The 17,043-nt window shown below is 37.7% G+C and overlaps 1 protein-coding gene across 2 annotated transcripts in view; it reads right to left on the bottom strand.

Annotated features, from left to right (window-relative positions):
* Positions 1–17,043, bottom strand: part of LOC126195284 (kelch domain-containing protein 3) — a 169,310-nt gene that overhangs the window by 130,510 nt on the left and 21,757 nt on the right. For both annotated transcript variants that reach the window (XM_049933831.1, XM_049933830.1), the window contains exon 4: positions 8,679–8,866. In XM_049933831.1, coding sequence (XP_049789788.1) covers positions 8,679–8,866 — 188 coding nt within the window. The remainder of the gene's footprint in view (positions 1–8,678; positions 8,867–17,043) is intronic.

Raw genomic sequence — 17,043 nt, 5'->3', positions numbered from 1 at the left:
GTCTAAACAGTAAAGCTATGGTACAAATCTTGACACTGGCTTTAATAACAGAATAGAAGGAAAATTTATTCATTATCATAAGAAGGGAAATACAGTATTTCTATCTTGCAAAAAAAAAAAAAAAAATTATTCAAATGATTCACATCACTGCACACTTCAACAGGTGAGCTTAAATTTTGACTCTGAAGACGTTACAAACGAGTTCTATGCCTGAAAGATAATAACATAACATTTCAGTAATAATATGGCTGTCAGAAATATAAAGAAAAACTATAAGCCTCAAGTTCTTGAACTATTTCTTCTTTCCTAGAAAGCAACAGAGAAATTATGAAGAAAGAAGGTTCAAACCTCTGTCTTGCAAATATAAACAAGACTGACTGGCGAATAAAAATGAAAAACTACAGCTGTTCACAAGAGGTCGAAGAGTGGATACCATATGTTATCCTTATTGCACTACACTTTCCTTATCCTTATTAAACAAGACTGTTCTCTGCAGTAATTACCTGGCTGACGGCCCCAGCCAGCCATCAGGCATATACACACCTACAAGCCACAGTGACCCAATTCCGGAAGTCCAAAATGATTTCCAGTCCCTCCTAAAATCCATAGGTCCATCCCAGAACCTCTTCCTTGAGTCCATCTCCCTGTTCAACACTGCCACTCCTTGGACTCCTACCTTCTACATGCTTCCTAAGACACACACACACACACACACACACACACACACACACACACACACACACACACACACAACCATCCAGGACCCCTATTGTGGCCCAATACTGCACTCCCATAGGAATAATCTCTGCCTTCATGGATCAAAACAATCAGCCTATTATCCATAACCTACCATCCTATGTAAAACACTAACCTTATCCTCTACTGACTCCCAAAGCTCCTGTCCCTTTAACACCCTGTGCCATGTTCATCACCTCTTTCACACCAACATCCCTAATGCCCACAGCCTTGCCATCACTCAACATTACTTTTTGCAATGCCCAACTGATTCCAGACTAATAACCTACTTTCTGGCCACTATGACCAACACTATAACAATATTCTTGACAACAATTACTTCACCTTTGAAGTTATCATACACAAACAAATTCATTGTATAGCCGTGGGCACCTGCACGACATTATCCTATGTCAATATATTCATAGGCCATCTAGAGCAATTCTTCCTCGATACCAGGACTCCCAAATCCCTCACCCCCATTTGCTTCAACCAGTTCATCTCAGCCCAATAAGTGACCTTCCTTGATGTCAACCTCCGCCTTGCAGATCAGTACCTCCATTCACAGTAAACCTACCAACCACCAACAAGATCATTTTCATAGCTGCCACCCATTCCACATTAAGAAGTTGGCCTAGCCAATCTTGGTCACTGTTTCTGCCATTATGAACAGTCTCCCATCCCAAGTACACTGAAGGTCTTGCTGAGGTTATCACAGACTGAAATTATCCTCCCCACCTTGTCCTGAAACAGATCCCCCACATTTTGTCCACCCATGTTCCCAAACTCTTGCCCCATGGCTCACATCCCTGTAAGAGACCTACTTGCAATACTTGCCCTATACATCCTTCCACTAATACCTACTCCAGTCCTGTCACAGATATTTCCTACCCCATCAAAGTAGGGCCATCTGTGAAAGCAGCTACGTTCTTACCAACTTACCTACAATCATTGTGCAATGTTCTGCATGGTCATGACAACTAATAAGCCGTCTGTCTATGTGAATGGGCACTGAAAAACTGTGACCAAGAGAGAGCTGGACTACCCAGTTACCACACATGCTGCGCAACCCGTTTGACATCCCATGTCATCTGGTTTCTTTTCACCTCTGCCAGCTTTTCTGAATTTCCCCCAAGGGAACTCTCCCTGTAACATATTCTTCCCTCCTGTAAACCCCCTGGCCGCAACCTTCCCTAGTCTCTGACCCCCACATGCCTGTTCCTCCTGTGCTTCCAGCTTTACAAACAAACACAAACACACACACACACACACACACACACACACACACACACACAAATCATGTATCTACGCCCCTCCCCCTCAAAGTAAAGCTCTCCTCATGCACGTTTCAGCCGACTATTCTGTCCTCACCAAGACTTTGCACACACTCATAGGACAGGTGGCATTACATCACCTTCCCACCCCTAATCTGTTTTCCTGCTCCTTCCCTCCTGACACCTCTTCTTTACACCCACTACCCAAAACAGATCATTACTCCCTCCAGTTGGGCCAGCCACGTGTGTGTGAAGTTCGCTTTTATGAATGTGTGTGTTTCTTCATCTGATAAAGGACTGTCTGGTAGCTTATTACCAATAGTCTACTTTAAATGTGCCTGTCTCCTTCTCAATGCCTCCTCTATGTAGTGAGTAGCAACCTACCCTAATTAATATCACTATGTTAGTTAAAGAACCTGCTGCTTGGTTCATATGAAGGGTGGAGAGACAAGTTATGAATATCAAATCTTCCCACTGACTAGGCAGCATAAGAGATCTGAATAATGGCAACTATTGCAGAACAGGTACACCACAAGCATCAGATTCACTAAGTGTTAATGTACCAGTAATAATTACGGTTGGGGAGGGGGGGTGGGGGGAGTTTGGCTAACTCTTGCATGTATTTTTTTGTTTCATATATGATCTAAAAGTCTCGAGTATCCCAATATCCACAGTGAAGGAGAAAGTGAAACTCAAAAAAGGAAAAAATTAAGATTTGCACTAATAATGAAAGTAGTTAATCTCCAAAATTTAATCCAGGGCATTGTCTTGGTTTTTTTGTGACAGCAATCATGCTAAAATGATTGAAGATTAATACAGCTGTTAGCATAGGAATCCTAAAAGCTGAGCACACACAGAAACAGTGTCCAATGATCAGAAATCATGACAGAGAAAGTATACACACTATCCACAAAACTGGAGACAGAAGGGGAACACATAGTTCAGACAGAAACCGATGTATCTTAAGGTTCCACAGGGAAGGAACATGCTAAATGTAGACATCACCAAGGTAAAAATGTCAAAGAAATCTTAGAACAAAAATTCAAATTTTAGAGATGAAAATGTTCCAACACAAGAGAAATTTTAACGAACTTTGGCATAGATGGTTTACTGGATCATACACAGATTGTCACAGATGAATGAAGCTTTCTTCAGCAACTGGCTATGGACATAAAAGTATTCAAGTGATATTGAGGAAGAAGTTTCTGAAGTTGTATGTGTGGAACAAAGCACTATATAAACACACGACATTATATGAAAACAGGACATAACTCCTTGAAACTAGAAAGGAAACAGCTAAACTTATCAGGAATACAACGAAAAATAATGATAAAAATCAATAAAAACAGACAGATCATGTCTTCAAAATGAATAATACTAGAAATTTCTACAAAACTTACAAAAGAAGCTTGAGTAAATGTCCTCCAACAACCATTTGCTTCAAAAATAAAAATGGGAAAACACAACACAATAACCAAGAAAACTAATATTTCACCAATGTATTTCAAAAATTCACAAAATTTTGAATATCCTAAATCTACATTTAACTTCACAACAACAACACACTCAGTACCTAAACTTGCATCCCCTAATTGATCGGGAAATGAACAAAATCATCATACCCCTCAAAACAATAAAGAAACTGGGTGACAATTTCATAACTGCAGAACTCTAGGAATAGTTGAATAACAAATTTATGAAGAAGCTAACTGAAATTGTCCATAACATCTGGTTAATAGAAGAAATTCCTGAAGATTGACAGACAGCCCTAATCCATCTGCTGCACAAAGCAAGTGATAAAAGTGTGAACTACTACCAGTTTCCTACAAAATCTGATGCAATAGCATTATTAACTAGGGTAGAACAACTCTACTGTCAAATCAGTGAAAGTAAAGGTGGTTTTAGAAAAACAGATCATGTTCAGAGCAGATACTCAACTTAAAGTGAATAATAATGTATCTGAAAAGGAAATCTAAAACTTCTGTAAGCACTTTTGTTGACTTCAGTATGGCCTATGACTCAGATAATGAGTCATTGTTTGAAATTGTCAACAACCAGGGCGTAGATAGTAAAATCACAGCTCTAATTAAACCAACACTAATAACCACCTATTCTAAAGTGAAATTTAGAGGAGAAATTTCTAGAAGTTTTAAGATTAAAACTGGAGTCAGCCAGGAAGATGATACCTTCCTGCTGCTCTTTAACTGTGTGCTGGAAGTCATAAGGGAATGAAGAATGCCCTTAGAAGAAACAAAATCAATTAGGGTGTTAGATTAGGTTAGAAAAGAGAAACTACAGACTGTAACATTTGCACATGACCTAGCTCTTATTTCAGACTCAATGGAAACAGCCACTAGACAGAATTTCAGAATGAAAAAGCTGAAAAAGCAGGTTTACAAATCTCATTTGAGAAAACCAAATTATGACAAGATAATCATAACAAATATGAAAGAACTGAGATAGCTACATAATAAGAAATCAATATCTGTCAACACTAAACTTACACACCACTCAATAGTAATTTGGCCAGAAACATTTTATGCCGCAGAATGTTTAACTCTGTACAAAAAGGTGATAATGGAAGCACCAGATTACAGAAATAAAAATCTGAGAAAAACTATGGGATCAGTTAAAGAGCAAACACAATAACAAAAAAGCCATAATAGTGAACTTTGTATATACACTGAAAAAATTACAGATATGATTAGGAATATAACAGCTTTCATGGCCACAGCCAAAGGATGAATCCCAACAGACTGACAAAAAAGACTTTTCACTTATTGAAATAATTATAAATAGATAACACAAGCCACAAAGAAGTTGAAAGGACATGGAGGAACTCTAAATTTCTCCACAAGGTATTAAGGAAAGACTCCCACTCAGACATAGTAAGAGTCCAAAGCTTTCCATGAAAAACCCAGATGATAACTGGATCCAACTAGACAAGAAAGAAAAGAGAAACAGAGAAATTATGAGGGATATGGGTGATGAAAAAAAGAAACAGATGAAATAAATGTAGTCTACAGTGGCTCATATTAAAAGAAGAAGGGAGAAGAAAGGAAGTACCAGACAGACAAGTAAGGAAGAACAGCTACAGGAAAAGCTTACAAGAAGACGGGTGTAAACTGTGCTATTTCTGACACTAAGATGCGTGAAGGGAGGTTGTATAGGTGACAATGACCTGGAGACACCAAATGGTTTCAGCTAGTTTGTTTAACTATATTACAGATTTCAAAACAAGTTTTAAAACTTCCAAATATTTCAGTGACAGATTTGGACTCTGGCCTTAATTTATTGGTAATGGACTTTACATTAAAACTGCGGAAACTGCAGGAAAGCAGGAAATCAAACACATGGGTCAAGTGCCGATTGAAAGTACAAGTGGTTGAGAGTTTAAAAGGGAGCATTAGGCAACAACTGAGTGAAATAAGGTACAGAAAAACAATGGAAGACAAATGGGTAGCTATGAGTGACTAAATACTGAAGGCAACAGAGGCTCAGATAGACAAAATAACAAGGCCTACTAGAAATTCTAGCACGATACACAATTTACTGAATTTAATCCTTGAGCAGGCGTGCCTGTTTATAAAGTGGGCCAACCTCAAATAATTTTTATTTATTTATTTATTTTTTTACCATTCCATTTTTATTTCACAACTGTAAGCCCATACCTATTCCTTCATTATTGCTTCCAGTGACACAGTGATAACTGCGTTGTCATACATCCAAGTAAGCAGCAGTGATATGAAATGAACAGCAAGCTAGGTGAGAAAAAATTTACAATCTGTGCAAGGAAATGACACGGATTATGAGCTATCAGTGCAATCCCACAATGAGGCAGTTACCTACAATGTAATTAGTAATAGAAATCATAGCTGGCTGGGATATGATGTAGCTATGCTGTTTAATGCTTTGAGTGGGTCATTAATGTGGGGTATAACCTGTCTGTGGCATCTGAGCATATAATAAAAAGTTTATTTCATTACTGTTCAATTGAATTGTGCTTTAGCTCACATTATGAAGTTTATTTTATCATTGTCTGATTAAACTAAGGTCACTTTGTGATTTTGATACATGTTTACCTCGGATACATGAAGACAGATATTCATTACATGTGTATGAAGTATGCCATGCAGCTGCTCGTGTATGAAAAATGGTGAGCCTGCTCAAGGGTTTAGAGACAAAAAGAGAAAGTATAAAAATACAACAAATGATGCAGGCAGAAGGGAATACAGATGCCTAAAAATTAAGTATGACAGAATGTGCAAAGGAGCAATCTAGGAAAATATCTAAAGTTGCACAAGCAAGCCTGACTATGGGAAAGATAGCACATATAGAAAAATACAACAAACCTTTGTAGAAAAGAGAAGAACTTGTGTGAAAAGTAAGAGCTCAATGGCAAATCAGTCTTAAGCACAATGCAATGTAGGAATTGCATGAAGAAGGGAAGGTTGAAATGAGGAAGGAATTCATAAAAGGGCTTATTGCAGAAACGGAGAGGAAGTAGATGAAAATGATAAGGGGGACACAATACTGTGTGAAGAATTTGACAGCACAGTGAAAGACATACAATGAAAGAAGGCCCCTGGAGTAGATGATATTCCCTTAGAATCACTGAAATCCTTGGAAGAACCAGCCATGCTGAAACTATTTCACCCAGTGTGCAGGAACTATCAGCCAGGTGATACAGATGAATGTTGTCACATTCCAGTTCCAAAGAGTGCTGGTGCTGACAGATGTGACTATTACAAAATCATAATTTTAATAAGGCATGGCTGAAAAATACTGACAATTATTTACAGAAGAATGGAGAAACTGGTAAAATTCACTCTCAGGGGAGTGCAATTAGGGTTCAACAAAAATATGCGAACACACAAGGAAATAATGACCCTATGACTTCTCAAAGAAGATAGGATGGAGAGCGACAAACCTACATTTAAAATGTTGTAAATTTAGATACTGTTTTCAAGGAATGAACTCTTTGAAATTCTGAAGGTAGCAGAGATAAAATAAAGAAAGCAAAAGGTTGCTTGTAGAGAAACAATACTGTAGTTGTAAATGTAGCAGGACATGAAAGGGTAGCATTAATTCAGAAAGGAGTGAGCCAGTGTTGCAGCCTACCTCCAACGTTATTCAGTCTATACACTGAGAAAGCTGCAAAGGAAACCAGGAAGACAAGGAAGACATTTGGAAAGGAAATTAAAAGTTCTGGGAGCATAAATAAAAAGTTTGGGATTTGATGATGACACTGTAGTTCTATCAGTGTCTGCAAAGGTCTTCGAAGAGCAGTTGAATGAAACTGACAGTGTCTCAAAAGGAGGGTACAAGATGAATGTTAACAAAAATAATACAAGGGTAATGGTATGTAGTCAAAATACATCAGGTGGTGATAAGGGAATTAGATTAGGAAATGAGGCACTAGATATAGTAAATATGTTTTGCTATTTGGGCAGCAAAATAATTGATGGAAGCCAAAGCAGAGAGGATATGAAATGCTGACTGGCTATCACAAAAAAAAGGGAAATCTGTTAATACTGAATACAAACTGAAGCATCATCAGAAGGTCTTTTCCGAAAGTATTTGTCTTAAGTGTATGTCCTTAAAAGGGAGTGAAATGTGGACAATGAGCAGTGTAGATGAGAAGAGAAGCTTTTGAAATGAAACTTCCATGCAGGTTTTAACTGTGTGCTGAACCGAGACTCGAACTCGCAAGCTTTGCCTTTCACAGAGCTGAGGCACCACAGTGCAAATCATGACCTGTACTCATTTCCTACCTTCCAAACTTCACAGAAGTTGTGGAAAACTTGCAGCACTAGCTTTCCTGGAAGAACGGATATTGTGGAGACACAGGTTAGCCACAGCCTAGGGGATGCTTCCACAATGAAATTCTTTTCAACGCACACTGCATTGCTGAATCAAAAATTTTGTTCTAGAAAAACACCCAGGATATTGCAGATTAATGGCTTAGCCACAACCTGAGGAATGTTTCCATAATTCACTGCACCATCTACTACAGAGTTACAAATTTCATTCTGGAAACACCTCCCAGACTGTGGCTAACCCATGTCTCTCCAATACCCTTTTTTCCAGGACTGCTAGTCCTGCAAGTTTTGCAGAACTTCTGTTAAATCTGGAAGGTAGGAAATGAGGTACTCGCAGAAGTAAAGCTGTAGGGAGGGGTCATGAATCATGACTGGGTAGCTCAGCTGATACAACTCCTGCCCGTGATACACAAAGTCCTGAGTTAGAGTATTGATCCAACACACAGTTTTAAACTGCCATAAAGTTTCGTATCAGCACTCACACTGTTGCAGAGTCAAATTTCATTCTAGCTTTTGTAAGGTCATGCTACAAAACAATGCTGCTGATGAAATGGATGTATTGAATGCGTGTGCCCAGCAGATTGAAACTGGTAAGTGCTGAGAAAAGAAATAGTGATCCATAGAGAGTGTGCTAATTCATGCTAAGATACCTAAGGGTAGTTCACTCACTGCTGGAAAGAGCAGTAGATGACAAGATTAGAATATGTAAAAAATATTATGCTGAGGGTATTACAAGTGCACAGATGATAGACGAACATGGCAGAAGATAGAATTAAACAAATCAAAGGACATATGATGAAACAAATTAAGAACATTACTATCTATATGCATAGAAGTATGAAAGTACCTGAGTTATTATGTATCTCCACACCATTGTGCGCAGGTCTAAAGAATAGACATCTTGTGAAAATCTGTCCATCTGTTCCTCAAAGCCTCCAAAGACAAACATTTGATTATTAATTACACAAGCTGAATGGCCATCTCTTGCAGCAGGAATCATCCCACTCACTTTGGGACTGCTCCAAGTTAAATCATCTGAAAATAGCAGGAAATGAACTGATAACTTTCTAAGGGATGTGATCACGCAACTGATAATTTAGAATAAAACAGATTTTTGGAGCAGGACACTGAGAACACTGTTACTAAAATGCCTACATAATTTAGTAACGCTATCTTTATTATTAACACACACATTCTTTTTTCTTTTTTTACAAATACTTCACAGAATGTAAGGAGAAAAGAGAGCCACATTAACATAACTTTCACCAGACAAAGCAGTAGAAATTAAAACCTTATTTACAATTATTAAAATAAACTATTCTTTTATGACAAATATCGATGTGACCATGAAAATTTCAACCAACAATTGAAGGGGATATTTAACTCAGAAGTTAAATGCAAGCCTATAAATCCAAAAGTTTAGAGGTTGATCTAGTCAATCCTAGGATTTTTTTTCTGTCAGTAATTCTTTCACATCTAAAACCAACACAAATTTCAAGCTTTCGCAACCCAAGGTTGCTTCATCAGGAAAGAGGGAAGGAGAGGGAAAGACTAAAGGATGTGGGTTTTAAGGGAGAGGGTAAGGAGTCATTCCAATCCCGGGAGCGCAAAGACTTACCTTAGGGAAGGACAGGTACACACACACACACACACACACACACACACACACACACACACACACACACACACACATATATACAGACACAGGCAGACACATGTAAATGCAAAGAGGTTAGGCAGAGATGTCAGTCGAGGCGGAAGTACAGAGGCAAAGATGTAGTTGAATGACAGGTGAGGTATGAGCTGCGGCAACTTGAAATTAGCGGAGGTTGAGACCTGTTGGGTAACGGGAAGAGAGAATATATTGAAGGGCAAGTTCCCCCAGCTCCTGGGATTGGAATGTCTCCTTACCCTCTCCCTTAAAACCCACATCCTTTCGTCTTTCCTGATGAAGCAACCTTGGGTTGCGAAAGATTGAAATTTATTTGAGTGTGTGTGTGTTTTATTGTCTCTATCAACATACCAACGCTTTCGTTTCGTAAGTAACAGCATCTCTGTTTTAATATATATTTTTCTCACGTGGAATGTTTCCCATATACAGGGTGATCAAAAAGTCAGTATAAATTTGAAAACTGAATAAATCATGGAATAATGTAGATAGAGAGGCACAAATTGACACACATGCTTGGAATGACATGGCGTTTTATTAGAACCAAAAAAATACAAAAGTTCAAAAAATGTCCGACAGATGGCACTTCATCTGATCAGAATAGCAATAATTAGCATAACAAAGTAAGACAAAACAAAGATGATGATCTTTACAGGAAATGCTCAATATGTCCACCATCATTCCTCAACAATAGCTGTAGTCGAGGAATGATGTTGTGAACAGCACTGTAAAGCATGTCCGGAGTTATGGTGAGGCACTGGCATAGGATGTTGTCTTTCAGCATCCCTAGAGATGTTGATCTATCACGATACACTTGCAACTTCAGGTAACCCCAAAGCCAATAATAGCACGGGCTGAGGTCTGGGGACCTGGGAGGCCAAGCATGACAAAAGTGGCGGCTGAGCACACGATCATCACCACATCACCAAACGACGCGCGCAAGAGATCTTTCACGCGTCTAGCAATATGGGTGGGTTTTGTTTTTCTTTTTGTTCTAATAAAACCCCATGTCATTCCGAGCATGTGTGTCAATTTTTACCTCTGTATGTACATTATTCCGTGGTTTATTAAATTTTCAAATTTATACTGACGTTTTGATTGTAAATAACTTCAAAGTAAGGCAATAATATACCACCTCCACCTGGCCCAAGCCTAGTAAATACTGAGGTATTCAAACGAACTTCTGGCTTAAAGACAGCCTTACCTAATGAGGAAATTAACGACACCAGGTATTCACTACAACTGAGGAAAAGTCATTAGCCTTTCAATTTTATTATATTAAACTTACTTAGCTAGACCAACACAAACAATTTACAGTAAAATGAAAAACTTTTACTTTTTTTACCACTTGATGACTAGTTTTGGGCAGAGACCCATTTTCAAATCATTGTGTAGATTACCTGTAGGCGCTGTAACTGATCACTGCACATTTCTGTCATGGTTTTCACATCTTCGGAAATACCATTTTTGACTATGTTTAGATGAATTGAAAATTTGTTGCTGACCTACAGCTATTCCAACATGCTGGATATTTAATGGTGACAGTTAATTTTAATGAAGTGCATAATAGGTGCTTCACTTGTTAATATACCCCTTGATTCATTGCATATCCCTGACCATTTCTGTCCTAATCAGTTGTTCACAACCCTTCTGAGACTATTACCCTGACTGCAATGAGATATTAGCTAGTAACGTACACCCCGCCTCAGACCAATGTTAGTGCCTGACTAAACTTAGGAATGAAAAATCTTCTTTGAACACTTTTATTTATAAAATGACAGAAGATATATATTTAGTTTTTGTGGGTGTTTTATTAAACCATGAATTAATGAGTCAGTGAGACAAGTGGTATTGCTTATTTCTAACAATCTTTGTTATAGAATAATGAAGCAGTTCTCCAGACCCTTCTTGCAAAAGAATGCTAACCCACATTGAAGACATTAAGGGCAGACACTTGCGACAAAACATACATTTCTGCACCACTCCTCTCTCTAGCAAAACCTGCTTCAACCATGCCCCGTATCCCCATTTAAAATCATCCAAGTTAAAATGTGTGCACTGTACCTAGCTTGTAAACAACAACAATAGATAAGTTTCAAAAGCTGTGTCCTACACCACATTGTGTCATGTATTAATGTTAGCATTTTTTACAAATGTAATAATAGATAACTTACATAATCAGTGTTACAGTCCTATGAAATAATGATAATAGTAATGACCTTTTAAAAATAATTAGTAGTATGACTGAAACCCTTTTGTTTTTCCCCTCCCCAGCTCCCCCCCCCCTCCACCCCCACCAAAAGAAAAAAAAAATCATCTTACCCTTCTGGGGGTAATTATCCCCAGGTTGGGATCCACTGGTCTAGATCCATTAAATTCATCTGTAGTCACCCTTGTTGTCCTCTATCTGTTCAATGATTCCATTTTACTTGTATCAAATAACTTTAATATTTTACTTATTTTAATCAAGAAAGGCATAGCTAATACTGTTCATAACATTTAGCCAGTTGGATGGATGAAACTAAATGACATGTTACAACTGTGTACTAGGTTCGACTCAAACTTGTACCTTTGCTTTCCACAGATAAATATCATGTGTGACCTACTGAGGAATGCTTCATTACTCACATAATAGTTTTAAGTATCTTCTGCCTACTTTCCCCAAGTAATTGGTTAGGTGTAGCAATTTGTGAATATTACACAGCATTTAAGTGTGGAAAGTACTCAAGAGTACTGTATTTTACAGGGAGAGAAAAAAGATTCAGAAGTTTTTATCAAAACTACAGGGTCAACTGATTTAGCAGTTCAGTTATAATGACATTTTTTTAATATTATTATTGTTATAAATTGACTAAAGAACGCATACACAAACCTATTTGCAGTAACAATCTTCACCTGGGCAGTAGCCTGGATTTAGTTCCCTTCGATCAGACAATACTAGGGATAGTTATGCATTGTTTAAAGAAACACTCTGGATTTCACCAAAATAAATTTATGGAATGGAAAAATCTGACTGTTAGGTTGAATAACAACAGACTGCAGAGTTAATCAATATAATGGTCAGAATCTACCAACTTTAATTGACCACATTTTTCACACTGTAAAACAAAATAAGATTTACTGTCATCATAAAATAAGAGCTGTCGATGAAGAAACAATTCCTGACAAATTGCCAATTTTTCATTTTTCAGTCAGATGATATCGTTGACCATACGCGCGTCTGCTCTTAATGCCATAATGCTGAATTTTTAATTAGTTACCAGGAAAAAATTATCTAAAACAATACTGCGTATGTGACACAGCAAATAAATAGATGGCAATACCGCGAAACAGAAGGGAATTAAATACCGCGTATCTACAATCTATGGATACTGTAAACAATACCATGTAAATATAAAAGTGCGCGCAGCCACAGCACATTGTTACTGCCTTATTACGTATTTAACAGTGCTCAAAAGTAGTTCCATGCTTGTAGCTTCATTCGTGATAATGGACAGCAATATAGATGACTATCTTCTTACTGAAGAAGAAATTGTTTCTCAGCTGAAATCAGCTGATGAAAGTGGAGAATCGTTCCTGAGAGTGACTGACAGTGGTAAGAAAATTATTTTATTATTCACCTTTGAATGTTAGTAGCACCACAAGTGTCTTATTGTGATATAAATCAGAATGCCCCCACTTCACACGTTCTGTGCTTTTTTCATTTCTGCCAAAGATTTCTAGACTGTCCACTTTCTTGTAGGATCTTCCATAAATGCAGAACAAACAACAGGCGAGAGAAGTTTTAACGCTGAAGTTACATTTACCGAGGAAAAATTAATTTTGTCGCAGGAAAATTTTCTTGGGACTATTGTTAATAGCATTACTGATGTCATTGTTCTCATAAATACATGAATTTGAGCTTCATCTTTGTTTGCTTAAATTAATTTATAAATATTTTTCCATCCAGAAACTTCAGTGGCTGTATCCAACAATGCTCAAAATGAAAAGTCACAGTTTCCACTAAAGACGACAGTACTTCACATTCACTGCTATGCAATGGTGCTCATTCTTTGCCAAACACTATGGATAAATCATTGGAAGATCATGGGAGCAATAAATATGCTGCCAGAGAAGGCCAAGAATTTTATGGTGACGTAAACAGTGATATGACGACATTTACATCTACATAGTTACTCTGCAATTCACACTTGAGCATCTAGCAGAGGGTTCATCGAACCATTTTCATACTACTTCTCTAGCATTCCTCTCTCACATGGTGCGTGAGAAAAAGGAACACCTAAATCTTTCCATTAGAGCTCTGATTTCTCTTATTTTATTATGATGATCATTTCTCCCTATGCAGGTGGGTTTCAACAAAATATTTTCGCAATCGGAAAAGAAAGTTGGCAATTGAAATTTCATAGAAGAAAAGTGCCTTTGTTTCAATGACTGCCACCCCAACTCACATATCATATCAGTGACACTCTCACCCCTATTGTGAGATAACGCGAAACAAGCTGACCACCTTTGCACTCCCTCGATGTCCTCCGTCAATCCTACGTGGCAAGGATCCCACAAGGGTTTCTGAATGGAAAATGCTATATATACTTTCACTAATGAAATATTAAATGCTCTGAGTAACCAGAAGTCACCCGTTGGGATTTTTTGTGATCTATCAAAGGCTTTTGATTGTGTAAATCATGGAATACTTCTAGATAAGCTCAAGTACTGTGGTATGAATGGGACAGTGCTCAAATGGTTTAAATCATACCTAACTGGAAGAGTGCAGGAAGTTGAAATAAACAGCTCACATAATATGCAAAAAAACTGGTGATTTCTCGAACTGGGGAACAATCAAGAATGGGGTGCCGCAAGGTCCAGACTTGGGGCCTCTGCTGCTCTTAATATATATTAATGACTTGCCATTCTATATTCCCGAAGATGCAAAGCTGGTACTTTTTGCCGATGATACAAGAATAGCTATCACACCCGACAGACAAGAATTAACTGGTGAAATTGTCAACGATGTTTTTCAGAAAATCATTAAGTGGTTCTCTGCAAATGGGCTCTCATTAAACTTTGACAAAACACAGTATATACAGTTCCACACAGTAAATGGAATGACCCCATTAATAAATATCGACCTCGATCAGAAATCGGTAGCTAAGGTAGAATATTCAAAATTTCTATGTGTATGCACTGATGAGGGGTTGAACTGGAAAAAAACACACTGAGGACCTGTTGAAATGTTTGAGTTCAGATACTTATGCTATTAGGGTCATTGCAAATTTTGGCGATATACATCTGAGCAAATTAGCTTATCATGCCTATTTTCATTCTCTGCTTTCGTATGGCATCATATTCTGGGGTAACTCATCATTGAGTAAAAAAATGTTCATTGCACAAAAGCGTATAATCAGAATAATTGCTGGAGCTCATCCAACGTCATCCTGCAGACACTTATTTAAAGAGCTAGAAATCTTCACTGTAGCCTCACAAAATAAATAAATAAATAAATAAATAAATATATTCCCTAATAGCATCAAAAGTCTGACAGATAGCCATATAGTACTTAAAAGGAAATTAAAAGAATTTCTTAATGGCAGCTCCTTCTACTCATCAGATGAATTTTTGGGTATAGTAAGTGGGTAATTTCCCAACCCCATAAAAAATAAAAAAAATTAAAAATATTGAGTGTCATGTAATATTTTGTCTAATGTAATATCTTGTATAGACATCTTTTATTAACTTGACACGTTCCACATCATTACGAAGTGTCGTATTCATGATCTATGGAACAAGTACTAATCTAATCTAATCTAATCTATTAACAAAGTTTCAAAGACCAGCTTTAAATGATTACTCTAGGAATACAATACGACCCTAAGTATCGCTCACATAGGGGTTGTGAGGACAAGATTAGAATAATTAATGCACGCAAAGAGGCATTCAATCAATCACTCTTCCCATGCTCTGTACATGAATGAAACGGGAAGAAACCCTAATAACTGGTACAATGGGACTTACCCTTAGCCAAGCACCTAACTGTAGAGATGTGATGTCATATAGTGTGTACCGTGTTCCATCAGCAGTGAAAAGGGGTCCCACAGCCCAGACGACTCTGTTCACCTGACATTACACATAATGGACAGTGTCTCATTCAACTCTTAAGTGATAATCAGCAGATTATGTCTTAGGAATTGTGTGCACAGCTTAATGCTGGCTACAATGCCTTAGAAAAGATGTTACTGTTAGGTACTCACAAAATGTATTGTGCGAGATGAGTCCCGCAAATACTTACACAAGGAAGGGAGTGACAGTGGCGGTGGGTAGTGGGGGAACACTTGACTGTTAAATTTGCTGGGATATGCTGTTGTCAAAACTGTAAGACAGATTGTTCAAGTTTTCATGAGAGTAGCATACAGGATCTTATTCATTGTTGGCAAAAGTGGATAAAAATTATTGTGACCATGGGGAATGATGACAATATGCAGCTGAAATCTTGTTCTGTTTAACTGTGTTATTGTGATTTCCATGTCTATTGTATGTTGTATGAAAATAAATGAAAGATATCAATTTTAAAATAATCCTCACAGACACATTGCAGCATGTATATGATTATGATTACATAAATGCACATGATTTATGACTCACGGAAAACCATATGGTGTGCAAACAGGGCAACTAAATTGGTGGTATGCAGTGAAAGAGTGCCTGGTTATGTTTCAATGGATTCTCCCTGAAAAACAGTCTGTATTTGGGTACATAAAATAATCAGTAGCAGGTAGATGAATGGTGAACAAGCTGCCATGCAAACATCTGACATTTTCGATGGGTGAGGACGTAAGTGACCACGGAGGATGGGGAATTAGCAGTACACGTCATTCTTTACAGATGCCTCACACATCTGCTGTTTGAAGTATTTGTGGGTTTGGACAACAAAAGCAGCATGTGTGCCACCATTCCTGCCCACAGCAGGCAGTGATGAACTGTTTAAACATACAGTTTCACATTTAGTGCAGTGCTCCATCATTAAGACACCATGGAAAAAGCTGTACCACCAGTTAAAGTTCCTGCATAGAAGATGCGGGACACCATGTTATGTGGTCACTTGTACTATCCAGCACCAGCTCATTACTGCTAATGATCCTCTTCTATCCACTGTTTCTACACATGTATCACTTCTGCAAAAGCATGACCAAAATGAGCCAAAATGTTACAGTATTATACACTCATCCTCTGTCTTATTCAAACTCACATGCAGATGTTGAGTCCTTTGACATTCATACACTTGCTTTCACATTTCAATGTCTGTCAGTCTGCTCTTCACAGTCCAATTTTGACACAACACTAACCTTTCCAGTAAGACAAGAGCTGCTCGGCCTTTATATGCACAACAGGTACATAATCTTTATCATTTATGCTGGCATATTGTTCTACATATCCAGTTTATTTGAATTAATTGAAGTCAGTACCTTTGAGTGTTGCAATTTTTCACAAATATTTAGTTTTACATTAAGATAGGATGAATAGTTGCTGAGTGCATGAAATTTTATTATCC

Source organism: Schistocerca nitens, chromosome 7 (assembly GCF_023898315.1).
Source record: "Schistocerca nitens isolate TAMUIC-IGC-003100 chromosome 7, iqSchNite1.1, whole genome shotgun sequence".
NCBI lineage: Eukaryota > Metazoa > Arthropoda > Insecta > Orthoptera > Acrididae > Schistocerca > Schistocerca nitens.
This window is presented reverse-complemented; position numbering and strand designations above follow the sequence as displayed.